General features: G+C 48.4%; 1 protein-coding gene across 5 annotated transcripts in view; it reads left to right on the top strand.

Annotated features, from left to right (window-relative positions):
* Window positions 1-27,557, top strand: part of LOC122381296 (zinc finger protein 271-like) — a 102,901-nt gene that overhangs the window by 37,536 nt on the left and 37,808 nt on the right. For all 5 annotated transcript variants that reach the window (XM_043365301.1, XM_043365298.1, XM_043365299.1 and 2 more), the window contains exon 10: window positions 9,471-9,604. In XM_043365301.1, the coding sequence (XP_043221236.1) occupies window positions 9,471-9,604 (134 nt within the window). The remainder of the gene's footprint in view (window positions 1-9,470; window positions 9,605-27,557) is intronic.

The raw sequence follows: 27,557 nt of genomic DNA, 5'->3' as shown, positions 1-27,557 counted from the left end.
AACGGGACATCCGATTGACAAGCGGTCTTCTTTACTGAATGTCACTTGGACGTAAAAGTTCTGTGGTGTGATTGCCACCATGCGTTCTTGCCAACCACCGCACGTGGCGCGTGGTAAAGTTGGACATTTTTTTAAGAACCCCCAAAATTGCAACCACAATAACGGCACAACGGTAAGGCCGATTGAATTGAAACTCGGTACACAGTTAGGTCTCCATCAGATAATTAATCTGCATGTGTTAAGGTTGGGGTGCTACTGCACGTGCGCACGTGCAGGGGGCCTCCCAGATCTTGAGAACGGCTGGGCCGATTGCGCTCAAATTTGGTACACGGTTGGGACCAGGCCGTTTTGCGTTCAAATTTGGCACACCGCTAGCGACCGGTTAGAAGGGTGCTTTGCACAAGCCCGTTGGAAGTACCCTCTCGCCCTTCCGCACGTGCAGGGCTCACTATCTCGCTCGCTCGTTCTTCGCCCAAAAGGCTTTTTACTGGTTCTACACTTTTATGTCAAGAACATTTTTCTTTAATTTCACGGCTGAGGCCTGACAGCTCTTCCCGCGAAACCTTTTTTTTTTTTGGTCGAAAGTGGCAGAACATGACGTCATTCTGACGTCATTTGTTGCTAACCTATCAAAGCCTCTGGACAAATTTTAATCACAATGTGTAAAATTGATGCCCGGAGAGGTCCTGAAACTTTCAGGCTCCACCAATTTTTCAGTTTGAAACTGAAAGTTCACCAAACTTTCAGGCTGAAAGTTTGGTGACGATATCAGTCGTTTCAGGGTTATCTACGGAAAAGAACAGGGGGCCGTTTCTTCCCTCCCCCTTACAGGGCGCGGGTTAAAGGGATATGTTCACCTTGAAAAATTGAAGTGGATGATTCCAAAACACTTTAACCCGCGAGTTGCTGGGGGGGCCAGCAACTCGCCGGGCTGGCGAGTTGGCGAGTTTTTTTCGCCGGGCCATAGAATAAAAACGGCGCGCCGCGCCAAAATTTGGGTACCTGTAGGGAATTGATTGAAGTTTATTGTGACAAAGTTTCAAAAAAATCGGTCGAAAATTTTTTTGAGATATCGAGGTTTTAGTGACGTCATGATTTCTGAGTTTTCGACCAAAAACGGCATATGTTCAAAAAATCATATAAAATCACAGAATAGACATACAGACATGCCGTAAACGCCATTAGACTGCCAATACCATGAACAATCAAATGGCTATCTTCGATTATTGATTATCGTTCCTCATTTTCCAAAATCTTGAACGGAATCTTGGCAATTTCTCGTGACTGCTTCACGACGATGATACATGCATTTCTTAAATTGAAGTTTTTGAGCCAAACACGTACACATATGGTAAAATGAATGTCACCATCGTGTTCTACGCCGCAAATTACCCATAAAACATGTGTCACAGGCTGCGAATATCAGTTTGGATTTTCGGGGATATGTGCCTACCCGGTTGACCTGACCTTGACCCTGACCTATGCTTGATTGACCCTTACATGGAGCTGACCTCTTGTAGGCCTTATATGATGGATTGTGCACCGTTTTGACAGAGTTTATGACGATAGGCGCCCATTGCGAAGTCCTGAAATCCATGCTACTGAAAGCCCGATTTCAGGTGTTTGACCTGACCTTGACCCGACATGTGACCTCAAAATTCAACTTTAAAGTACTCATCTGAAGCGTCTCGTCGCGTTCTTTCGTTTGCCGCCTTGTGCGTTTCGCTGCGCCTATTGGTTCTCGAGTTATCGGCTGGGGGCGTTTAACGCCCCCCCCCCCCAGCAAACGGTGGGTGGCGAAATACCCCAGCAACTGCCGGGTTAACCCGCGCATGAGTGTGGGGGGGGGGGGGAGGGGTTCTAAACCATTTGACGGATCAACACGAAACTTGCGGTACACTCAGCGGCATGAATTTGACACCTTGTGTTAAAATTGCAACTTTCTAGCTACCATAGTTTAGCCGGAAATGTCTTTGTGACGTCATGTCGGCCGATTTTGATGCAAAATATTAAATTACGGCAAACGCTCTCAAGAGCTCAGGTTTAAAGCTAGATTCAATTTCTTTGCATGAGTGGACTACAAATACACGTAGCTATCAAACTGCAATCTCGATTTTCAAAATGTTGAAAATTTTGAAAAATAGGTATTTACAATTACAACAAATGTATTTTTGATTTTTTCAAAAAGTTTTTGATTTTTCGCAAAAACCGGAATATATGTTATAGAATGCTCCTTGATGAACTACACTAGCAAGTTTTAGCCCAATATCTTCAAAACTAGCCAAGTTATTCGCATTATTGTCAAAATTTTACAGTTTTTTTTCAAATCCATTTTTCAGTACGTTTTGACGTCGTACAGCAATATAAATGGCACCATCGTGTTCCTGAGCTCAAACTGCATCTGATAGGCACCTTTTTGTTGAAAAATTTCATTTTCAAAATTGACCTTTTCTGACCTGAAAGTGACCTGACCTCCGGTAAATGCAGCTGAAAATGACCTCAAATGACACAGACGACATTATTTTCGAAATCTACGAGTAAAATGGACCATAAAACATGCGGCACATGATCGACCGATACATGATATACAATTTTCGTGACCTAGAATAACCTGGCCTTGACCTGAATAATTCGAAGTAAAAGTTCGGTACCCTCAGGGTATCTAAGGCATCTATCAAGGTGTGCGTAAACCAAAAATGAGCATGATCGGACTTGGCAGCCGACGGTCAGAGCCTAAATTGTCAACTAGCAAAAATGTCGATAATTTTTACTTTGACCTGACCTGTGACGTCATCGGTGACCTCGAGGTCGATGAAAATAGGTTTCGCTCGACAGTTTTTCCAGGGCTATCAGACACCGTTTGAATTTTGACAATCGGCCCAGTAGTTTCGTAGATGGGAGGGGGGGCTCTGGAGAGCCCCCCCCCCCAGTCACTCGCGTTATGGAAAATACCCCAGTCATGCGCGGGTTAAAATGGATAATAATACCTGAATAGGTGGTTGCATGCCATTAATTAGCTGAATTTTGATGAAAACAACGAAGAACTATATTCAAAATGATGACTTAATTTATGGCAAGGACGTCATAAACAGCACAAAACCACCTGGGCTCAATCTTATAAACGCCGTGGAATGGATATGGCAGCACTGGCTGAAGTTAAGCTGCAGAAAACGGCTATTAAATGCAAGATGGTTTTCACGCATTTCAGTCCATCGTATGTTGACAGTCCAAAGAATCGTGTCGTTGACTCGGATAACGTTTTTTTCGGCACTGGTGTCACTGTCGATGTTACCAAATGCCGTAAATAGAATAGTACGTCATTTTGGTGTGCATATAGCGAACTAAAAGTCGCTACAAGTTATTGTGATTCATGTGCTACAGACCGTTATGGCGCGTAAGTTTCAATAATTGCGCATGCGTTTCGAAGGTGTATTGCGTTTCGTTATCTACCTACCCTGTAAATTGAAATTTTTGTATCTTAATTTGCTCATAAGATACAAGATAAAGTGACTATACAATTGAATAGCATGTGGCGAATGTATTAGGCTAATCGGTTCACCTTAACTTGAAATCTAGTCTTCGTGGCAACGTCATACACATTTGGTCATATCTGGTAAAGACCTTGGCGGTCTGGTAAAGACCATCGAAATTGCTCTCTAGTGTTGTCAAATTATATTTTTGAGACGAACGGCTCCAGATTACGAGGTTTTAGCATATATCGAACAAAACTGCTATCTCAACTCCATTTCCCATGTTAGACATGAACATGTCCCTTTAACCCTCGCCTGTATACAGGGTGTCCCAAAATTAATGTCACACCTGTTACGAGATGTACAGGTACTATATTCCACACTTTTGTGCACAGTTATCGCCGGTGATCAAATCATCGGTGGGAGAAAGTCATAGATATCTTTGTACCATGGGTGTAGGAGCGCCAAAAATATTGGTGAAGGATGTCACCTGAACCCTCGGAGAAGTCACCTGAACCTTCGGAGAAGGTGCAGGACCTTACCGCAGTGGAGGGGGGAGGGGGGGGGGAATTTCGTCAACTCCTGTTTTTTTCTCGCAAATGTCTCACGCCATTATCATCTAATTAACGCCAACTTTTCAGTACATGCCTAAAATTGAATTTTTAGGTATCCAAGCATACCTTTGGATACCTACCAAAGGTATCCACTATCCAAGCATACCTTTGGAACCTAAAGGCATGCTCCACTGCTCTTTTTTCGTGACCAAAGTCTTACAACTTTCCCACGAGTAAAAACAAGCACAAGCCAATATATTTTGATATTCACGGCATTTACTGAGATTAAAGGGACCCTCCCACCTTAACATTAGTTTTGAGGTGAGATAGCCAAGTTTGCGGCCAGGCTCAGAAACCACCATTTATCCTGGTCGCAACCCCCGCAGCTTTATGGTGTTCAAGAAATTTCTTCCCTTTACTTGCAGGGTGGGACCAGCGTGGTCCCTATCTCTTAACCATTACGGGAATCTGATGACGTCATCAGGCTTTCGAACGTCCGTTAAATGTTTGACTAAAACGTTTTGTAGCACGCGGTGGTATATGCTGCTTTGCGCGCAACAAATGCCGCACTTTCAAATAAAGTCGCTAGGAACAGCGGAGATCCCAAAAATAAACAAAAGTAAAAGTCTAATATCTTGAAAACCGGTGAATATTTTTCGATGAAATTTGGTAGATATTCGTTTTTGCTCTTTCTGAACCGAGCGACATCACTTTCATGCCAATTCATTAACTTTTTTGAAGGTGGGAGGGTCCCTTTGACGGAAATTTCTGAGTATAGAGCGGCCGGCCGACCGGTCGGCCGGCCGGCCGCGGTCACGGTTCTGCGACGCTTATATCTCAGCAACCACTTGACCGATTTACACGCGGTAATTTTTGTACGGTAGCTTCATTCCTTCTACCAAGTATTGGACTATTCCCGATGCATGTGGGTGACCCCTTATGCACGTGCCACGTGCAAAACGAAGAGGTGTCACTTTTGTAATTGTTGCAATATCTCGGTAACTACTTGGCCGATTGCGCTGAAAGTTGGCATGTAGGTAGGCACTAGGCACCCACTAGGCAATGCATATCCATGTGCCAGAGTTGGGGTGCTGCTGCACGTGCGCACGTGCAGGGGTCGATTCCAGATCTCGACAATGGCTGGACCGATGGCGCTCAAATTTGGTAAACAGTTAGGGACCGGTTAGTAAGGTGCCGTGCAAAAGTCAGTTGGGACCCATTTTGCACGTGCGCACGTGCAGGGTGCCGCTTCCAGATCTCGAGAACGCTGAACGACTGGGCCGATTGTGCTCAAATTTGGCACATCGCTAGAGACCGGTTAGTAGGGTGCCGTGCACAAGTCAGCTGGAGGTACCCCGTCGAAATTTCGCACGTGCAAAGCTCACCCTCTCGCTCGCTCCGTTAGTCGCCCCAAAAGGCGTTATACTGGTTTATTAAATGGCGTGAATTGTGAAGAAGGTGGGCATAACACTTCGTAACTGATAGGATGGGGTAATTGGGTACCTGTTGCCGTTTTAGCAATAGCCTTTTTGTTGAACCCAGTCGTTCTAGCATTGGTGAAGACCCTCACCTGCATTGCTCAAGATTGGTGAAGGATCCTTCACCAATCCAAAACTTTGGTGAAAGGTATCCTTCACCAAAGAGATACGTTGCTACACCTATGCTTTGTACTTCACGAGACAAAATTCAAGGATCATTTCAAAGACCGAACAACTTTCACTTTCAATCTAGGTCTCGCAATCTACAATCTAGGACAGTGTTTGGCAGGTCCTCCGGTGTCGTGCCCCCTTTTCGGGCGCCAGGCAGGGCCATTACCCCCACCTGCCAGACCGCATTGCATACACAACCAAGTTTATTGAAATGCCATACCTTTCCGTGATACTTTGGGTATTTCGGGCATTATTAGGTAAAAAGCGTCGTATCACGACAAAATTGTACCCTCTAGCCGATCATTGTTTTCTGTCATAAAATATTTCATATAATGACACAAATAACCATTTACTTGTTAGTTGTTTCTTGAGATCATGATAGGTCATAAAATCTCAATTCTAGAAGTAACAGCGGGTCCCGATCTTCTCCACAATTGTATGTCATTGACCTCTTGAAACTCTTAAAGCTAGAACTTCGCGGAAAAAAACGGGCGTATTGCCCGTGACAAGACGAAGCTGATGATACCCAATTTTAAGGTCCTAGGTCATTGGTTGACCTTCCAGGTCAACCAATGACCAGCTTCCAGGTCAAGGTCCAGGTCCAGCTTCCAGGTCATGTCAACGACCAAAAAAGTCAGGAAAATTGAGACCTGTCAGAACTTTGTAGTGAGGTTGTTGTGGGGTTTTCGGGGTACTGATCACGAATTTTATCTAAGTTTTGATCACAGATGATGTCTTCATGCATTTAGGTCGGGTCAGGTGAGGTCAGGTCAGGTCAACCAGTAAGGGTTTTGCCGGGTATTCGTAGAAGGTGGCAACCGCCTCAGACAGCTTCGCAACATGTTACGAAGGCACCAATATTACTTAGTCGTAAATGTTAAAATGGTTGCGAAATTCGAAATCAGCTTCAATGTATAAGATTGATCAACTCGTACTGAAAATTTCGTCGTGATCGGCCGCTTTTTGCGCGAGCTATTCGCGAGAAAAAGAGGAAAAGGGGGTCCTTCTATAAGTGCGAAGGTTACAATTGGGTAGCAGCGGTTTCCTATCGTCACGGGTAGCACGCTCGTTTTTCTACCGCAAAGCTCCAGTTCAGAGGCCGAGAGGCTGGGGTCCAATCGGCCCCTCCCCGTTTACGTTAGCTGCTATGAAAACGCCAATAGAGGGGCGACGGTCAGCGTTCGACCTGGACCTATCTTTGAACCCTGGGACCAAACAGTTGTGATTCTGTCCCATCAAGGGAGCCATTAATTCTAAGATGAGGCTTTCTGATAGGCCCCCATTGCCCCCCGCCGAGGGGCTCCATTATCCCCAAAGGGGACATGCCCCACCATTTGCCGACCCCTGATCTAGGTTGTTCAATGTACAATCTAAGATGTACAATCTAGGTTCAATCTAGGATCGTTTTCTACCCAGTCCAAGGCTATAACCCTGTCTTTTCTTTTCCCTAGTTCCCAACTAGTTCCACACATTCCGTCTCAAAACTCAGGCTCCAAAAATTCAACGCTCGTGATTTGAAGCGTTACTAAAGGATATCGGTCTTCCATTTTATAATCCGCAATAACATCCTTACACAGCCTTGATTTTGTCTGCTACGGTGCAATGTCAACATAATTTCGCCGGTACTGGCTCCTAAACCACATTGGTTACATTCTGGTCACGTAATCTTCGAATTTTGTGACCCTGACCAGTCAGGGCATGAACTGAAGTCATTTACGGAGCAGCACCCAGTGCGCGCGTACAGGTGTCCAGGATGGCAAAGCCAGGGGTGGAGATCTGTCAAAATGTCAGGGGGGGGTCCAGGCCGGGCAGATGGAGGCGGGCTGGATGCAGTACCATTGACTTACATAGCAGTAATTTGTTTTCAGGGGGGTCCTGACCCCCCCAACCCCCCGAGATCTCCACCTGTGGGCAAAGCAGCAGAGCAAATCGACCCGCAGCCGGGCTGTCGGCATGGTTGCCGACGGCATGACCCACGGCGTCGCCGAGGCACTGGGCGTGAGTCGCCGCACGATTTGGCGCTGGTTGTCACGCGACAGAGGCGGACAGATGCTTGAGAACAAGCCGGGTCGCGACAGGAATAGGTCCGTCAACCGGGTAGCGTAAATTGTCATCACGAAGCGCGGTGCTAAAGACTGGTCAATCCACAAGGCACAAAGAAACTATCAAGGCGGCTGACTGCCAATGGTCATCCAGTCTCCCAAGTGGACAATCCATCGGTGTCTGAGGATGTCTCTGAAGCTGAAGCCCATCAAACCGCGTCTCCATCCTAAAACTTCTGCTGAACATGTCCAGGGCCATCTATAACAGGACGGCGCCCCGGCTCATCAAGGTGCAACGATGCAGGAGTGGTGTCGATCGCACTTCACGGCATTCTGGGAGAAAGACGAATGGCCGTGGAATAAACCCGACCTGTCGCCGATAGAAAATCTGGGGGGTTTCGTCCGGAAAGAGATGAACAAAATGGCGCAGAAACATCTGAAATCACGCTGACCAGAGAGGCTCGATCTGCCTGGTTCAAGATCAGTCTGCAGAAGCTGGACCAGTTGATTTCTGTAGTGCCGGACCGTATACTTGCATGTATTAGAGAAAGAAGAGGATACATATGCAAGAAGAGCGCAACCCTCATGTTTGTTATACTCATGCAATGGACGCTGGAAAAGTGTGACATTATTTTTGGGACACCCTGTAGGGGGGGGGGGGGGTCGAACGGACTCCCTCGGTTTTTCTCGAATAACTTGTGTAAAAGTGGTCGATCGTGACGAAACTTTCAGTACTCTCGCGTTAATCAATTTTACGCCTACCCTGAAAATTTCATGACCCTGACCCAAATTATCTTTGACCTGTGACCTACTTTTCGAGACCACGTTTGGCCGGAATCGCGATTCGGCGTATGTTTGCTTGCATTAGCCGCCCGTTTGCAGTCTTTTCGTGGTTTCAAGCGTTCAAACATGTGATATGATGTTGGTCCCATGCAGTAGGGTGGGTGTCAAGGTCACCTGAAGGTCAGGCCAGGTGATTGGCCTTTGATGACCTCGGTTCACTTTTTCGAGTTTTACATGTTTCTAGGCTAGTTTTTTTTAGCTGAATTCGAATTTAGTAACCATTTGAACATTTACGAAGTAGTTTTGGTGCCTTCGTAACATATTACGAAGCTGTCAGAGGAAGCTGCCTTGACACCTACTACGAATACCCAGCACGACCCCAACCTGACCTGATCCGAACTGGCCTAAATGCATGAAGGCAGCAGCTGTGAAGTTTTTAACAGGTCCCGATTTTTCCGACTTTTGGGTCATTGGCCTGACCTGGAAGGTCGACCAATGACCTAGGACCTTAAAATTGGGTATCATCGGCTTACTCTAGTCACGGGCAACACGCTCGTTTTTTTCCGCGAAGCTCTAGCTCAATCAGGGGCGAAACGGCAAGGGGGTCCAATGGATCCCCCCCCCCTTATACGGTCGTGGCGAGCAAAACACCAGTACGGGCGAGGGTTAGAAACCAATTAACGCCCAATGATTCAAAGTTATTATTATTGTTTATGAGCTACTACAACACTCACTAACCATCCTATTTTTTCAGCATTTCATTCTCGACCCCTTTTTTTACTGGCAACATTTTTGACCAACGGGCTTAATAAACACTGCGACATCGACATTTTCCCTTTCAGCCAGTTGCGCTATTGAAACCAATGCATTAAGTTACCAGGCCTGGACTAACATTGTGTTATGCCCAGTCTGGCTGGTTTTTAGTGGTGTCATGTCTACATCATAAACGATTACCCATTTATTGCCTTTCAGGACGTCGAAGCCCATCCCGCGGGGCTCAGAGCTTCTGGTGTACTACGGAGACGACTCGGCCCGGGAGCTGACCGTCCACTCTGAGACATCTGGGGAGTCTGTGACTTCCTCTCCGGCCGGACCGTCATCCTCAGGTCAGTGCATTGTTGGTGGCCCCAAAGGTCGTGGCACACTAAGGAAAGCCCCTATTTGTTTGGTTCGACCGGCCTTGGTTAACCCTTCTTCCGATCATCCACTGCGTGCTTATTCGGCTGGGTTAGATGCAAGCAGGGCTGCTGCCTGCTCTCATGGAGATTAGGGATAAATCATGCACTGCACTGGGCTGTATCCACAAACTGTAACTGAATTTGGATAACGATCCTCGACCCGCGAATTGACCACGCCGTACCATCCGTGCATGTGTACGAGTATATGAATCGGCAGGGCCCGTGCAGTGGAGTGAGCGCTGTCCCCACAGTTCGGGTCGCTCCATTCCGCTGAACTCTGTAAATAAAGAGCGACGGAAGCAAATGTAACACCCAGAGATAAATGTATAAATGCCCATCCCATACCTATCTTAACATCTTTATGGTGCCACCCGCATGGTGTCGACAAACAAAACACAAATGAATACCAGCCGATTTTGGCCGGGTTCTATAGTCTGAACAAAGCCTGAATACCGCTCATTGTTCGGCTCTAAAACGACTCTTTCAGTTTGCTTCATCACCAGACACATTCATACGTTCATCACAACCGGTAAAACATCAAAACAGAGTATGGTGGGCGCACAAGGTGTGTATCTCCGGCCCCATCTTCTTCAAGGACCGTTCCCTGGCGACGGGTCCTCCATCGGTTATTCAGCTCGCTGCAGCATCGCTGTGTCAACACCATCAACCATCGGTGATTTTGGCATGATTGGCCCTGTGCGACATGTCCTGAAGACCCTGCAAAGTCTCCGAGAGTGTACTGGAGGCTGGGTAATATCCAACAGTGCCTCAATCTCATGACCTCATTGCAGTCTCCTGGCATCATACCCTCAGATTTCTTTCCGTGGGAACACATACGGGCGGTTGTCGAGGGTAAATCACAGAGCGTGGAAGAGCTCAAACATGAGCTGCCCGAGCAAATATAAGCGACCTCTCCCCGGAGGCCTGAGGCCAGTTTTATCAAAAATTATCCGACGTCCGCCGAAAAAGCAGACGAAAAAAATAGGCGCCGCGCGGCCACAAGTTTCACACAAAATATCATCTCGACATTGGACGAAAACTAGTTTACACTGATTATCAGCTGATTTTAGTGACTTCATACTTCAAGAAGCCCCGTCAAATAAACAGGGAGGGGGTGCTCAGCCTTCCTATCCCCTCCCCTGGTTTCTGTGACTATGCCTGCTCAAATGCTCAGCAAGGTTTATAAACGCACCAGCTCTTACCACACACATATGGACCTACACTGCACAAGGGAGCGGCCGTACGGCTGCTCGTTCTGCCCAGCACGGTTCACTCAACGTACCAATCTCAAAAGACACATTCGAAGGCACCCATTGTAGCAGCCCTACTCATACTCCATCTATCTGGCACGGTTCACCTTACGATCGCTGATCAACAGAAACATGTGGACTCCCGCTGGCCAGTTTTTCTTCTCTGTACGAAAAGCGGCTTGAGCTGGCGGCATGGAATTTGTTGACATTTTCGTTAAGAGTTTAGGGTTTCCACTTGAGATCTTGTGAGACCAGGGTTCCTTGTAATATGCAGTTGGTTGTAAGATCCATTGGTATCACTGATATCACTCACATATCAATTTGTAGCGTCAATCAATATATGTAAATGTGTTCTCCAGGTATTGCTGGCACTCTTCATGGTCCCCACTGCGACTTCAACTGTTTGGAACGACATCGCCTGGACAGACGCTTGAAGACACGGCACGGCCAAATAGGCATGAATGGCAGATACAAGTGCAAGTGGTGTTGTTACGTCACCGACTATCCCGGCCTCATAACACGGCACCGAAGGACTCACGCGGAAGAACGGCCGTACCGCTGTGAAGTGTGCGGCAAAACGTTTTCTCAACAAGTCGGTCTGACCGCTCACCGTCGTGTGCACACCGGTCAGAGTCCGTGCAAGTGTGATATCTGTGGGAAGGCGTTCACACGGCCCGGTACCCTGACGATGCACAGACGTGTCCACGCTGGCGAGAAGGTCCGGCAGTGTGAGCAGTCTGCGACCGAGTGTTTAGCTACAACTAACGGCAAAGAACACAAGACACCCGGTGTCCGTGTGAAGCCGCATCAGTGTCATGAATGTCGAGCCAGATTTGTTACACGCGCAGATCTCACTGTACACATACGAACCCATACCGGGGAGAAGCCGTACAGCTGCTCCATTTGCCCGGCACGGTTCGCTGAGCGGTCATATCTCGTCAGACACATGCGGACCCACACAGGGGAAAGGCCTTTTGGTTGCTCCAGTTGCTCGGCACGGTTCGCTGCTCAGTGCAGTCTTATCAGACACATGCGGACCCACACAGGGGAGAAGCCGTACGGCTGCTCTATTTGCCCGGCACGGTTCGCTGACCGGTCAAGGCTCACCACCCACATGAGGACCCACACAGGGGAGAAGCCGTTTAGCTGCTCCGTTTGCCCGGCACGGTTCGCTGAGCGGTCACATCTCGTCAGACACATGCGGACCCACACAGGGGAGAAGCCGTATGGCTGCTCCGTTTGCCCGGCACGGTTTGCTCTTCGGTCAAGCGTCACCGAGCACATGCGGACCCACACAGGAGAGAAACCGTTTTGCTGCTCGATTTGCCCGGCACGGTTCGCCCAGCGTTCAACCCTCACCAACCACATGCGGACCCACACAGGGGAGAAGCCTTTTGGCTGCTCCATTTGCCCGGCACGTTTTGCTCATCAGTCAGCCCTCATCAATCACATGCGTATCCATACAGGGGAGAAGCCGTATGGCTGCTCTATTTGCCCAGCCCGGTTCACTTATCGGTCAAGCCTCACTGCACACATGCGTACGCACTCACGCAGGGAGCGCCCGCACAGCAGTCCCTCATCTACCCGGCGCGTTTTTCTGTTGGGTCAGATGTCACCAAACAAATGACACCACACAGAATAGCGACCCTACTGCTGCTCCATCAAACAGACGCGGTTTGCTTTTCGGTAAGGTCTCAAGGGAAACATACGAACCCACACATGAGAGCGGCCGTACGGCTGCTCCATCTGCACTGTACGATTTTCGGTTTCATCACAACTCAAAAGTCAGCTGCTGATTCACACGGGGAAACGACCTAATGGTCGTTTATACTAAATGAAAATCATCCTTAACCCGCGTCCCGCTGGCGGTCCTGTATTTCCAGGTTCTGCTGGGGGCCCTATAACTCGGCCTCTGGGCCATGTATCGGCACACCGTAGGCGGTGTTCCAAAGAGCGTCCAAATAATGAGAAAAATACTCTTGTCACTTTTTATGTCAGATAAAAGGTAAGGTCGCTAAAGGTCAACAAAGGTGAAATTTGTCACTTTCTAGGTCAAACTTCGATAATTTTCGACAAATTGGCAGTGTGAGCAGTCTGGAACCGCGTGTTCAGCTACATCTAACGACAAAGAACACAGGGCACCTCGTATTCTTGTGAAGCCCCACCACTTTCCTGAGTGTTTGGCATGTTTTTTTTTTAGATGTGCATGATGTACGGCTCTCCAATGAAACAGTGGTTGGTTTTGCTTTTTAGGTTATATCTGGTCTTATATGAAATCCAAAGGCGTAAGCATTAACCCGATTCGTATGTATGCTTATTTGTCACGAGACTGTGAGATTGCATCTTTGTATGCCGAATACTTTCCGAGATATTAAACAAAAACCTCATTTTTTTGGCGTTTGGGTTATTCTGGCCGCAGTCTTCCTGGGACCGCCTATGAGAGCAGTGGAGCCATCTAACGAGAGGGACGCGGAAACACAGAATCATGAATGAATCGAGCATGTAGTAAACGGAGCATGGAAGGGAGACTCAGCAGAGGCTATCCGGGTGGCCGGCGCGCGCCGCGCCCTCGGGCGTCGGCTGGCCCTTCGGACCGCGTGGGGTCAGAGGTCGCGCTCGGGAAGTCTCGGCTCTGGGTTTTAGCGCTGTGAAACAGGAAGGCGGGGGAGGATAACGCCAGCCCGACTGACCTATAGCTTGGCTGATTTGTATGGAGTGGAAGGGGAGCACAGAACTGGATTGTTGCTTGTGCGTATGACGGAACGGATGTATTGTCTGCATAACCTGTGATATAATATTCATAGGTAATTATGCCAGGAGTTAAAGGTAGTGTGCCACCTTTGAAAGATTTCCCATTTTATTTTTCCTAGGATAAGAAGCTTCTGTTTTTACCTAATATCGCAAAAAAATCAAAAATGGGCCTGGAATAGTGCCTTTTTCGCCTAAAAGTTTTTCGGTTTTCAGATATGTATAACAACTGTAGTGGGCTCACCTGCAAACAGGCGTCGGGCAACAATCGCGAATGCGGCGCACTTGTGACAATAAGCAAAGGTCAAATTATAGTGTTACGACCATACGACGTACGGGAATGAGTTATCAGCTGTCTAATCGTAGACAACACAATGTCGAGCCTTAAACTGTAAGCCCGTATTGGTATTGTTTCTTTTATTTGGCTGTCGAACATTATTTATGGTTTGAAATATGATTTTATGTAAAATAATTGATATGAAAAAGCCGTCTTATAAGTTATGACCCCATTTCACCACACGCAAGTGGCAGAAATGACAATGATCAGCTGACGCATTTTTCTTGGCCGAAGTCGGAGCGCGCGGCCCGACGCACCACGCGTATTTGGAAATTCCGACCTCGACGAGCATCAGAAGCCACCTAACAGGCGTGTTTGAAACCGCAGGAGATGATGATGAACGGGTTTATCGAAACTTGATTGGATGAGCATATCGGTAATAGCGATTTCAGTGTGTGCATTTATTATTCATAGTGGTGTGAAATGTGGTTGGGGTACGACCGACAACCCGTCGGGGCGAATTTCGCACTGGGGTACTCAAAATTTGAAGAATTTAAGACGTTTCCATGAGTTTTGAAGGCATGGATAAGTTCTAAAAATCCGGTTCTCCTTATCTGGGCCATTAACTCCATACGGTCCAAGAAAGCTGGCACACTACCTTTAAAAAAGGGAATTGACGCTGGCCCGAGAGAGCGGACGGGTACCGTCCTACCCTCCCCCCCCCCCCCTGTGGCCTTTGTCTAGATTTCTTTGAACATGAGGCCGATGGAAAGCTTAAGGTTGGCACTCCCGACCTTGGTTTCAGCTTATTTGGGTTGGTATTGGGTTGGTTCTTCGGCACAAAGATGTTTTCATGTCAGGCCAGGTCACTGACCGACATAAATTAGACTTTGCACGGTCTTAACCCGCGCCGGGCCGGTGCTCCGCGACTTACGCGCCGGGCCGGGGGGGGGGTCTGAACACCTCCCCCCCCGTTTAACTCGGCTCCTGGGCCGACACGTGGTAAGCGACATTCGAAAGAGCGTCAAAAATGATGATGGAAACACTTCGCTCATTTTTTGGTCAGGTCAAAGGTCAGGTCGCCAGAGGTCAACAAAGGTCAAATGTAGTCCATTTCAACAATCTTGGAAACTGCCAACGCTAACTCGGAAATCAATAGAGCTACAGCGCCACGGAAAAGTGCATTCGATAGCCCTTTTACATACGTTTCTGAATATTGCTCTCAGATTTGACCTCAGGTCAACGGTTTAGCCTCCAGAGGGCAAAAACTAAAATAGCAGTTTTCACGAAAACTGTTTTCGGCAATAATTTTTGACTCAATAGTGCCACGACATTACTTTTGGCAGCATCGTGTTCCTCTCGTCGAGACGCGTCGAATGAGCTTTTTGTTGACCTTGAAAGGTCATTTTAAAAATTTGACCTCTGGTCAAGGTCATGACCTGACCGAAAAGGGTCATGTTGCATATCAGTCGATCCGTATCGTCGAGCTGAATGCATTTAACGTGTTTCCATTGCTCTAGCACGTCTTTATCAAAAGTTATAGCAAAAAACTGCTGGTGACCGTTCATGACCTGAGATGACCTCAGGGGCACACAGAGGGGTCGCAGGTGCATTTTTCCGATTCAGTGTGTCATTTTTACCTATGAACCGATGTTTGAGTGGGTTTTGAACACCATTCGTCCAAAATAGACACATTTCAGTTTTCTCCCTTTGACTTATAATGGAGAGGTCGTAAAATTGACCTGACCTTAGGTCACCGATATCAAAATTCCGAGATATTTTACATACTGTTACTCTTATCAATCGCCGAAAGTTTCTAGGTGATTGTACAGTCGGTGCAGCTATGACGAGGATTGCAACTTTTTCTGAGGTGAGGTCACTTGCCGTGACCTTGTGACCTGACCTTGAGAGCCCTGGGTCTGAAATTTTCACAGCCTGTGTAGAAAAGATGCATGAACAGGTGTGCAAAAAACCTAAGGGGGTGTTTAAATACCCCCCCCCCCCGGTCCGGCGCGGGTTAAAATGTTTGAGCTTTACAATGCCTTCAGTACTAGAGGATCATTTACAAGGAATTAAAGCTTACGCTTTACAGGATTTAGAACGTACACGTGCGGACCGACACAGGTGAGAAGCGTTTTGGATGCTCCATTTGCACGGCACGGTTCGTTCAACGGTCGGCCCGAATAGCTCACATGCGAATCCACACAGGAGAGTGGCCGCAACGGCTGCTCCAACTGCCCCGCACGATTTTCTGTTTCATCACATCTTTAAAGTCACCTGTTGACCCACATGGGGGAGCGGCCGCAAGGTCATCCATTACAGATAACCCTGCTCACAGTGGCGCACGAACTATTTTCTGTCTATGAGGCTCATCGGACGTTTACCATGGTGTCTCTTCATAATATTGATCCAACAAGGGTACCCCCGAATCTAGTTTTCTCACCGGTTTTAGGCGACCTACGTTTCACCCGTTTCACTTATAAGACAAATCGAAAACATAGCAAAAAACTAACAACTTATTTCGTCACAGCTGTGTCGAGGGATCACCTACGTAAATGTAAATAATCCAACTAAGGACTCTAAGCCGACCTTTACCCGCAACCCGTGGGGGGGGGGGGCACTAACCCTAACGGTTAAATAACGAGAATTACACATCGGTCCACCGCGTCGGGACTTTGTCTCGACAGACTCCTATTGAATCTGCTATGGCTGTTATCTGTCTAGGCCGATATTCACTTGACCCAGACAAACGTATAGTCCAGAGGCCAGTTTTACCAACAGAAAAATAGCAGCCCGGCGCAATTTTTCTGTCAAAAACCAGCCGACGAGTTTCACCAACCAGGCGAAAAAATATCCGCCGGCGTGAAAAAATATCAGCCAGAAAAATAGCCAACGAGTTTCACCAACGGCAAATGCGGCATTAATGGAGTGTTTATCTGCGCCATTATATGTAGAAAAACATCCCAAAAAAATAGACAGGCGACCCCGTCTATTTTTTTGATGTCGTGTGGGGATAATTGGCCTCATTTGTTACTAATTATCGTGATTTGCGCTTCTCAGTTGAAATAATAATTTAGTATCATTCATGGCCAACTTGTAAAGCATCTGGGCTTCAAGATTAGAAGAGGAATACTGATGATATTGCGTAAAGAAAGAGCCTTTGTCACCAGGCAGGACCAAAAGGAACCAACAAGACGGGTGTTTGGTGTTGTGGTGTTAGTTTTTTCGTTTTATATTATCTTTTTGCTACCAGCACCCAACAGCAAGATGATAGCGCATTAACTAGTGGTCAGCTTACAAGTTCATTGCTCGCACGGAAGTGGAAAATAATGATGGAAGGTCATTTTCGAAAATCGAAGGTGATTGAAGAAATGCTGGAAGGAGAGGCAGAGAGGGTAGGCTCATTGGACTCAAGATTTTAAATAAATATGTCACTGTTTTCACATAGGTATTCATCTACATTTGACATTGCAAGGTGCCAGCTACTGATACCACTACTACTTTTGGGTGGAACTTACTCGGGCTGTGCGGCATGGTGCATTGACATTGCTAAGACCAAAATGGCAAGATTTTCAAGATATAATAATTCAAGATAGTAATTCAAGATAATTCAACTCAAGATAGAATAAATTTAAAAAAGAAATTGAATAGCATGAAAGAAATTTATAAAGGCTTGTTTTTTAAGCAAAACGTGCAAAGTTTGCATGGTTGCGAACCCGAACAAACTTGCTGAATGCTGTCATAAGATTGTGCCACTGAACTCAGCAAGTCATGCTGCCAATATTGAAGGAAAAGAAAATAATAGTAATGTTGTAAAATGTAAATGAATCCATAACTGATGTGTGTGCAGTGTGCACTGTGCTGATATTGAATGCATGTGTATCTTGCATGCATGAGTCATGCAGGGATCATGTTAAAACTGGCTGTAAGTATTGTGAGTTAGTTTTGCTAAATTGTGGAGGCACCAGGCAAATTGCGGTCAAAATGTTATTTGTTCACCTCAGCGCTGAAATTTCTGCACACAGAGTTTTCAGATCATGCGCCGAAATGTTCATGCAGCCCGTCCGTTACGCTGGTCATGTTGACAGTGACAAGGATTTTTTCCCAGTCTCATGTTGAAATACAATAATAATTCACTTAGCTTGATTTTAGCTTATGTTTTTCATGCCAGTTCCTAGAATAAGGCAGCCAATATTTTCTGTCATGTGAGAAATAAAATGACAATATGCACAATTGCGGGCTGTGGCATGTTGTGATGTTTTTCCTTGTTTATTGCTGAGGTTTTTCCAGTCTCTGCTGCAAAAACGGTGGTGAATCCACCGTCGTCCGACGGTTTCGATGACGCCAATCATCGGCGAGTGTTGCTGTGATGGCCGACCTGACTGAGCGCACAGCGGCAGCCGCCGTCGCCAATAACGACAGTGAGGACACCTCCGAGTCGGACAGAGACGCCGCCGCGGACGACTTCACCGTGCTGGACGAGGTGGAGCGCTCGAGCCGACAGGCCGTGCACCGCGTGCGCTGCCCGACTGGCTGGCGCACCCGCAGCCGATTGGCGACCGGCGGCCGGCGCCGGCCAATCTGCCGGCGCTCTGCCCCGAGCTGCGCGCCCGGCTGGCCGCCGAGGGCATCGAACAGGTGTTCCTGGTGCAGGTGACGGTGCTGCCCGAGTTGCTGGCGGCCGCAGAGTCGCCGCTGCCACCGGCCGACCTCTGCGTCTCGGCGCCGGCCGGCCGCGGTAAGACGCTGCCGTTCGTGCTGCCGCTGGTGCAGGCGCGGCGCCGCGGTGCGCCGGCCGCCGGGTGCGCGCGCTAGCTGTGCTACCCACACAGGCGCTGCCCGCTCAGGTGCCCGCCGTGTTCCGCCAGTACGACGCCGACACGCCGCTCTGCGTCCGGCTGCTGGGTGGAGACGAAGTGGCACGAGGGGGGGGGGGGCACCAACTGGTGGCGGTGGGGCCGCGCGGCCCGGTCTCCCTGGCTGATCGTGGTGAGCACTCCTGGCTGGCTGATGGATCACATACCCAGCGCCGAGGGCTTCTCGCTAGCGCTCCTGCGCTACCTGGTGATCGACGAAGCCGACCGGGTGATCGAGATGGCCGAGACGGGCTGGCTGAAAGCGGTGGAGCGGGTGGCGGCAGCCACGGCCCGCCGCCCTGCATCGCCGGCCGGCTGACGGCCGCCGCCGTCTGCGCGCCTCACCTGCCGCTGCAGAAGCTGCCGTTCTTGGCTACCCTGTCACAGAACCCGGAGGCCGGAGAAGCTGGAGCGAATGTCGCTGTTCCAGCCGCGACTGCTGGTGGCCGGCACGGCCGGCCGCCGTCGCACTGCCCGGTCAGTTCGTCGGCAGGTTCACCACGCCGGCCGAGCTGAGCGAGTCGTTCAACGTGGTGGCGCCGCAGCCGCTGAAGCCGCTGCTGATGCACAATTTGCTCCGACAGCCCGACTGGCGGCGCTCGCTCGTGTTGGTCAACTGGAACGAGGCAGCGCACCAGCTGGAGCTACCGCTGTCGGTGCTGGGCGCGCGCGAGGCCGAGTTCCCTGGGGCAGTGCCGGCGGGCCAGCGCGGCGGCGGCGCGCGCCAGCTGAGATGCTGGTGTGCTCGAGGCTATGGCGCGCGGTGTTGACGTGGACGCCGTGGACGCGGTCGTGTCATACGACATCCCGGCGCTGTTGAAGGCACACTGCGTGCGTCGGACGGCGCGCGTTAGCCGGGCCGGCCAGGCGGTCACGCTAATGTTTGAGCGGCAGCGCAGCCATTTCTAGCGGCTGATGGCGCAGGCGGGTAAGGTGGGACGGCCGGGTGCGGGAGGCGCCGGTGCCGCTGTACGAGCTGCGCCAGTACGAGGCGACCTACGTCAGTGGATTTCCACGCTAGCTTCTAGTTGATCGCTTTTTCACCTTTTTTACGCTCATCGCTCATGATTTATTTACATTTTAGAAATATTACAATGAATAGGTGTTTACCTTGTCATCAGCCCAGAAAAGTTAAAGTAGGTAAGGCGTTTTTAGTTGCATAATGTATATTTGTTCATGAACACGGATTTAACGTGTCCTAACTCCCAAATACTTCGATATTAGACCCGAGTTTTGCAAACCAGTCGAAAGGCTTAGAACGATCATTTGGTTGTGGCGTAGCCAGACGGCTCGACTGGGCGTGGAAGCCGGCGAAAAGGTGGTCACCACGCGATCATCATGTAAAGTGGTCTCCGTCGGACGATTGTGTCCGTGCGCAACGAATGATCTCGGCACACGTGGACGAGTTCGGCAGGACTCTCCACTGAGCGGTACTGGGCGCAGTCGAACGACGGTCGACGAAGCTAGCGCAGGTATTGTTACGAGCCGGACCAGTGTAGCGGGGCCGGAGCTTATATTTTTTGCTGTGTGGCGTTCCTTCGTCTTGACCGGGCCCGGCTGCATATCGGCTGAAACCACTTAGCCGGGCAGCATGACCTCCACCTCGCCGAAGTGGGGCGAACGACCGCCCTCAGCCCTGCAATGACCGCGGTGCAGTTAATCTGGGTAGGTATCTTCCTGAGGTATGACACTCGCCTTGGCACAAGGCTTTACCCATATAGGCTTTGGCGAATCCTTAGCCCTCTTGGTCCTAGAAGTAGGTGTAATGCAGTGCGCGCGAAGCCGCCCCGCAGCACCGCAGTTCACTCGCGCGGCAGCGGAACTGTCCGTCCAGCTTCAGGTGGCGCCTCTGGGAACAATGTTTGCCGCTTCTTCCCCACTCTTTTGACATCTAGGAAAGAGGTGCGACTCCCGCGTCGGGAGTGGGTCCCATCTATTATAGTCTCCACCTCATAAAAGGTGGGAGTGGGGGTCCATACATTGCGTGCACGTTCGACACGATTATTTTCTACAAGGTGCAACTAAAAGCAGACAAAAAGGTTAATTGCAAGTTGAAGGTATTGTAAAAATGAAAAATAATAGGCTGACAGGAAAAAAAGATCCACTAAAACGCACGCTTCCTATCGTGACCGTCATAAATGACGTAGGTTTACAATTTGGTGGTCTTGTATTGGCAAGTTTATTATGGTCTATTTTGTGGTTACAACTCTTGAAAATATATGTTATGTTTTCCAATAATAATATTTCTCAATCTTTGTTGTATTTGCTTTAAAAAAACACGCTTTACTTTATTTGAAACATGTTTTAAATAATTTATCAATCTCCTTGACCATTATCGATATTAAAATATCAGCTGACTGCCGGCGACAAATATTTCCGGCCGATGTTGGCTGGAATTTTTTTGTTGGTGAAACTCGTGGCTGTGTGGCGGCTATTTTTTCGGCTGGATATTTTATTTCGGCGGCCGGCTGGTATTTTTTGGTAAAACTGGCCTCAGTTCTAACTTCTGTCAGGTGCGGAAAACCCACGCTAGCTCCCGAACGTCCGTGTCGACCTCTGAAGGCTCCACGCTGGTCTCGAAAGGCCATAAGTAACTTCCAAAGGCGTTGTTTCCAAAGGCAAAGGCGTTGGCGTTTAAATGTCTCACAGGTCCCCAAGAGTTATTTCCAGGCATAGACCACTATATACCTGGACTGTGCACTGATTTTGCCGACTGCCATTAGGGCCCTGTTGGGAAATTAGACGTAGCACGCTGCATTGTGTGTTGATGCTCTAGTAAGCCCATTTAAATTAAAGTAACTACTTAAATGTGATGTATATTTTAATAAATGCTGAATTTATAGCATGATTTTCGACATGATAAATAGATAAAAGCACTTAGAGGCAGGTATAACACTGTATTCAGTGCAAAACATCGATAAACAGTAACCATCCGTGATCGGTCAATTTGACAAGGAACAGTCTGATCGCATATTGGACGCACTGCATATTTATTTGCTAGTCTAAATCAGACACGCACCTTGGCACAATGTTTTGGCACTTGGGCCTGGCGCAGCAGCCCACACGATCTACACCACGGAATTGCAAAGATCCCTTTAGATAATTACAAAGCTGTCGGGGCTGCGTGTCTAGCGAGATCGTCCGAGGTGACCTGCTTCCACTGAGGCCGATTTCATGTTCAGCTTAGCGACAGATGGGTTCTATCCTCTGTCCTTCTCGAGAGAAGGGGAGTTGAACCCCGTTGTCAGGTGGCCGCATTGTGGGTGGCGGGTGATGGCGATCGAGATTGGAGATTTAGACGGAGTCACGAGATATCGGTTCACTGGACACTGCAGCAGAGCTTCGCACTCGGGAATATACTTCCTTATAGTTATTACTTATTGTGCTACATTTGCCTTAAGTTACTGTACAATACAAGTTGTATATCCACATGTGAAATTCTCAGCCATGTAGGCATCTTACACATCGACGAATATGACTTCAGGTTATTGACTGCATAAACGAAATGATCCGAGAAATGTTACATTGCGTTTACTTCCTGCGGCTCATCATTTTCATGAATCTTTCCCATTTTGATGAAGCTCTGTTCGCGCATCGCTGTCGTTGAGTGACGGTATTGCCCATGAATTGCAATGTTTATTTTTCGCTCAACTATACACACCAATGTGTTGAAGGAAGGCGGGTCGTAGCGTTGTAACTTGAGGTGTTTCTCGACAGTGTGACTTCCGCTCTCGGCGAACAATATGTGAAGAAACCTATCGTTTTCCTTTACAATGGTAGTCGAGATGTCTTGAAACACACGTTAGGGGCTACGTGTGCCGAAGAGAGAGTGACTCGGTAGCTGTGACCAGAGCAGGACTCATGGCTTTCATGCACGTACAGAACACAGATTGCTTATGTGGGCACGCCAGCTCTCTGCAAGCAATACGATCTGGAGTTCTGGACCATCACTCGACGAAATTGCGAGACTTTATAACTCCTTTGGCTTCATTGTGTGACTGATTATAGGAGCCGCCAGTATCTGGAAACATGTGCAATGTGCAGCATGTTTACATGCATACATCCCCTTAATCGAATTGTGGAAATGACCGCCGATGTCGACCATAGGAAAACTGGCACTTCTTACAGCTCTCTTCGGCTCGATTTTTCGGTCTCGGCGAGCGTCACAGCATATACATAATAAAGCTCACAGGGAGCCCATGATTGGTCAGGATTTCAAGACGTTTAAAGTTTCAGAGCAGATAATTACGAGCGAGCGAGCGCAGCGAGCGAAGTGAGTCTTTTCAATATAACGGAAAAATCTGAGTATGAGCGGCCCGGCCCGGCCGCCTGTAACGCTTTTAAGAGGTTTATATCTAAGCAACCGCTGGACCAATTGGCCTGCGGTCTTTTTTGCTGGGTAGCCCCATCCCTTCTACCCCGTAATTGACTACTTTTGATGCATCTCAGTGACCGTCGTGGCTCGTGCCACGTGAAAAGTCAAGGGTTTTCAAGCTGTTTTGCAAAAGTAGTGATTTTGAGAGGCCCATATCTCAGCAATTGGCCTGCGGTCTTTTTTGCTGGGTAGCCCCATCCCTTCTACCCCGTAATTGACTACTTTTGATACATCTCAGTGACCGTCGTGGCACGTGCCACGTGAAAAGTCAAGGGTTTTCAAGCTGTTTTGCAAAAGTAGTGATTTTGAGAGGCCCATATCTCAGCAGCCGCTTGGGCGATTGTCTTGCGGTAATTTTTGTAGGGTAGCTGCATCCCTTCTACCAAAGGTCGGATACTCTTGATCTATGTGAGTGACCCCCACTGCACGTGCAAAATGCAAGTAGAAGAGGTGCCAAATTTGTTCCCATTTCAATAACTCGGTAATTACTGGGGCGATTTCGCTGAAACTTGGCGTACAGGTAGGCACCCACCAGGCAATGCATTCCCATGTGTTGCGGTTAGGGTGCTACTGCACGTGCGCACGTGCAGGGGGCGTTTCCAGATCTCGAGAACGGCTGGGCCGATTGCGCTCAAATTTGGTACACGGTTGGGGACCGGTTAGTAGGGTGCCGTGCAAAAGTCATTTTGGACCCCGTTTGCACGTGCGCACGTGCAGAATGCCGCTTCCAGATCTCAGGAACGGCTGGGCCGATTGCGTTCAAATTTGGCACACCGCTAGCGACCGGTTAAAAGGGTGCTTTGCACAAGCCCGTTGGAAGTACCCTCTCGCCCTTCCGCACGTGCAGGGCTCACTATCTCGCTCGCTCGTTCTTCGCCCCAAAAGGCGTTTTACTGGTAATTAACTTCTTATTGATGCCTCAGCCAGGAATCGGAACACTGACATTGTCGCACGCACTGCCTTTGAATATCTCTTGCTCACGCCCTATTCTGTTCAGAGGATATGTGGCATATATGCATTCAAAAGTAACACAAACTATTAATTTCATTTAAGACAAAAGAGAACTATCCCGCATGTCAATGATGAACAACAATAATCTTGCAAAAATCTTCGCCACATTTCTGTGAAAATTTGCTAATTCTCCTGAAAATGAGCTGGGAACCATCATCCACACCATGTTAAATCATCAAAGAAACAAGCAAAACATGTCCTTCATTCTTCAATGTTTGCGCTACTGTTACTAAGTTTTTGCCCAAAGTAAGATATAGGAAAGACTACAAATTGACTAGAGGTGTTGGTTCCCAAAGCACATTATCATATGGCGAGTGATTTGGCTGTGATAACGTTTGAAAGTTAGGGCCCTAATGGCAGGTCCCTAATTTCTGTGCACAGTCCAGGTATATAGTGGTCTATGTTCCAGGCCATAGGAATGTTTACTGGGGGATCCTATGATGACTTTAGGTTCCAACGTGGCCTCCAAGGACTCCAAGCCGACCTTTACCCGCAACCCGTGGGGTGGGGGGGGGGGGTACACAAAGGTCCCTCCCCTTGTGTTTTTTTCGCAGATAACTCAGAAAGGGCTGCGAATTTCGACACGCCATTTTCAGTACCCCGCCGGACATCAATTTTACACAACTTCTGAAAAATTACGTCCAAGGTCATCTCAGGTCATAAGTCAAACTGAGGTAATGTTTGGCCGTTTTCGATCGAAAAAGATGTATACGGGAAAATGCAGAAAATTAGAATATTTACTTAGAGACTCAAAAATTTAACCGTCGGTACAAAAAAAAAACATGACAAACAAAATGGCTAACTCGAAATTTCGAAAATATAACAAATATCAATGGATCCCCCCCCACGGTAGACGCTGACAAAACACCAATACGGGCGAGGATTAAATAGTCAAAGATTTTGATTCCCCGATCTGGGCGGGGTGCTCGAATGCATTACGACCCCTCCCCCCAGACCAAAAAGTAGGAGGGGCTCAGCCTCCCTAGCCCCCTCTCTTCGCTGTACCCACGCCTGTGCCTGTTCAAGTGCTCAGCAAGGTTCATAAACGCACCAGCTATTGCCGCACCGGACCTACACTAGCGGCCGTATACGGCTCTCGCTCTGATGAGGATGGTTCACTCAACGTACAGGTCTCCCGGGTTTTAGGCGGTAAGTTTTGCCTTTGCTAAATTTAGTAAATTTCCGGATATATCTAAGAAACTAATCGGTGTGAGATGACGCCATTTTAGAGGAACATGGCAGGCATGTGTACGAATAAATCGATGGCATCTTACACGCTAAAAAGCTTAACACGAAAAATATATGGCCGGAAATTTAATCACGCGCAGTGGATGGGGGGGGCGAATTTCGCCCACTTCTCCTGTTTTTCGCCAATAACTCGCGTTCGATAAGTGATGTTAACGTGAAATTTCGGCTACCGGTCCAGAATTGAATTGCGGATCTTTTCGTGTAAGAAATTTGAAAATCGCTTCACAACTCTTCTAGCAATAGCGGTGTAAATTCAAATATCATTCCGCAGCGGCGCGCCAGCCGGCGCCGGCTGTTGCGCGCCGCCCGAATGTAGACTGTGCCGGGGCCTCCGTCTTTACATTGCACTTCAGTTCTTACTGCTGAATACGTTCGATTCGCGTCAAATCTTGTGTGAAGACTAAGAAATTTACTAGCAATCTTATGGTCAAAGAATTTTGGAAATCGGCTGGTGAAAATGAATTATGAGCGTGTAAATACAAAATTGTGATTGTCGCGTTTCCTGCGTCGGCCGATCCCGCCGCAGCGGGTGACATATTCTTAGCAGGCTTCAAACTATCATACTGATTGTTGAATTAATTAGAAATTCATCATTCAAGCTCAAAAAGTCTGCTCTTTCATATAGTGAAAGAAATAACAAAATCGGCTTGAAACTTTTGGAGTTATTGGCGGGTAAATGCAAAATTGTCGCTAATATGGCAATTTTGACCACATTTGACCTCATTTGACCTTAACCCTCGCCCGCACATGCCATTTTCCCATCCTATAGAACGCACATGGGGCCCCTCTACCCGGGCCCCATGTGCGTTGCCACCCCTCCCCCCTGCGCCATTTCGTTCCTGTTGGAGATAGAGCTTCGCGGTAAAGACCAAAAAGATTCTTTGGGAAGAGACAAATCCAATGATACCCAGTTTTACCTTTTTAGGTCAGTCATTGGCATTCCAGGTCAGGTCAAACTAAAAAATGTTGCTGTTTTGGGGTCACCGCTGGATATCAAGTGCGCTGCTTAGCATATACCGATGACGATGCCGTTTTCTGGTGCCAAGGCAGCTAGAACCTCTTTGTCACACTACCCGACCAGGTTTTTTGCTGCTGAGGTCATTTCAGGTCAAGTTAGGTCAAGATCAATGATATGTGTTTGTATGACTGTGTGTGTGTGTGTGTGTGTATACTGATGTGTGCACCGATTGTTTATGTGTCCATATTACATGAAATCATGATCTGGGAAGTGGGAAGCTTTTACCGAAGGTTGTTATGAAACCACTAACCAGCGTGCTTGGCGCACTCGGGCAGCACCCGCATCTGGTAGAAGGCAGGCGCTCTTAGTCATGTCCATCTAGCTCACAAAGCCCCTGTTTCACCTCAACTCTTATAATATGCGCTGCATATAATCCAGTACAGGGCCCTCAGGGACACGTAAAGGTTAGTCTTGCTGCCCCAGAGACAGAAATGCCACCAGAGGCCGATGTGAGGTCCTCAGACGCCGGATGGGCCCTTGAGGCCGGTTTATGGGCCCTTAAAGGCCAGCAGAGGGCCCTCAGAGGTCAATGCGGGTCCTCCACGGTCAATGTGGGGCATGACCACCACGGAAGGGCCCTCAGAGGTCAGTGTAGGACCCTCAAAGACCGGCATGGAGGTGTTAATAGCTGGCGTGGGTTTCTTGAGCCTCGTGACAATCGAATAAGGGCCGGGGCCCCATCGCTTTTTTTTTGGTGGGGAATTATATGATAACCCCTGATTTTCCGTGGGGGGGCGGTCATGGCCTGATGCCTCCCCCCTCTACCCGCCGTCTCCGATCCCCACTCCGATGTTCCAGAGGGAATTGATTTAGAAAATGTTGGCTTGACCAGCGGCCGGCCCAGAACGGTGGCCCAGTACTGCCCTGATCCTGACCTTCCGCCGGGTCCCCACGCACTGTGGCGACCAGCCCCTCATACAGCTGAGTCTGCCCCAGCTCGTTACCGGCGGGCAGCTGCATATCGTCATCGGTCGGGTTTATAAGCTTTATGTGTGCCACCGTATTATTGGATTGATTTTTGGAGAGACCGTTCATTTTCCTATCAGAATCTATTCATTCTCTGCCCCAATGTCCACAAATTTATTTGTAGTGAGCATT

The sequence above is a fragment of the Amphibalanus amphitrite genome, unplaced genomic scaffold, assembly GCF_019059575.1.
Source record: "Amphibalanus amphitrite isolate SeventyFive unplaced genomic scaffold, NRLGWU_Aamphi_draft 000117F_arrow, whole genome shotgun sequence".
NCBI lineage: Eukaryota > Metazoa > Arthropoda > Thecostraca > Balanomorpha > Balanidae > Amphibalanus > Amphibalanus amphitrite.
Note: the sequence above shows the minus strand (reverse complement) of the source record. Positions and strands in the feature narration are given on the sequence as shown.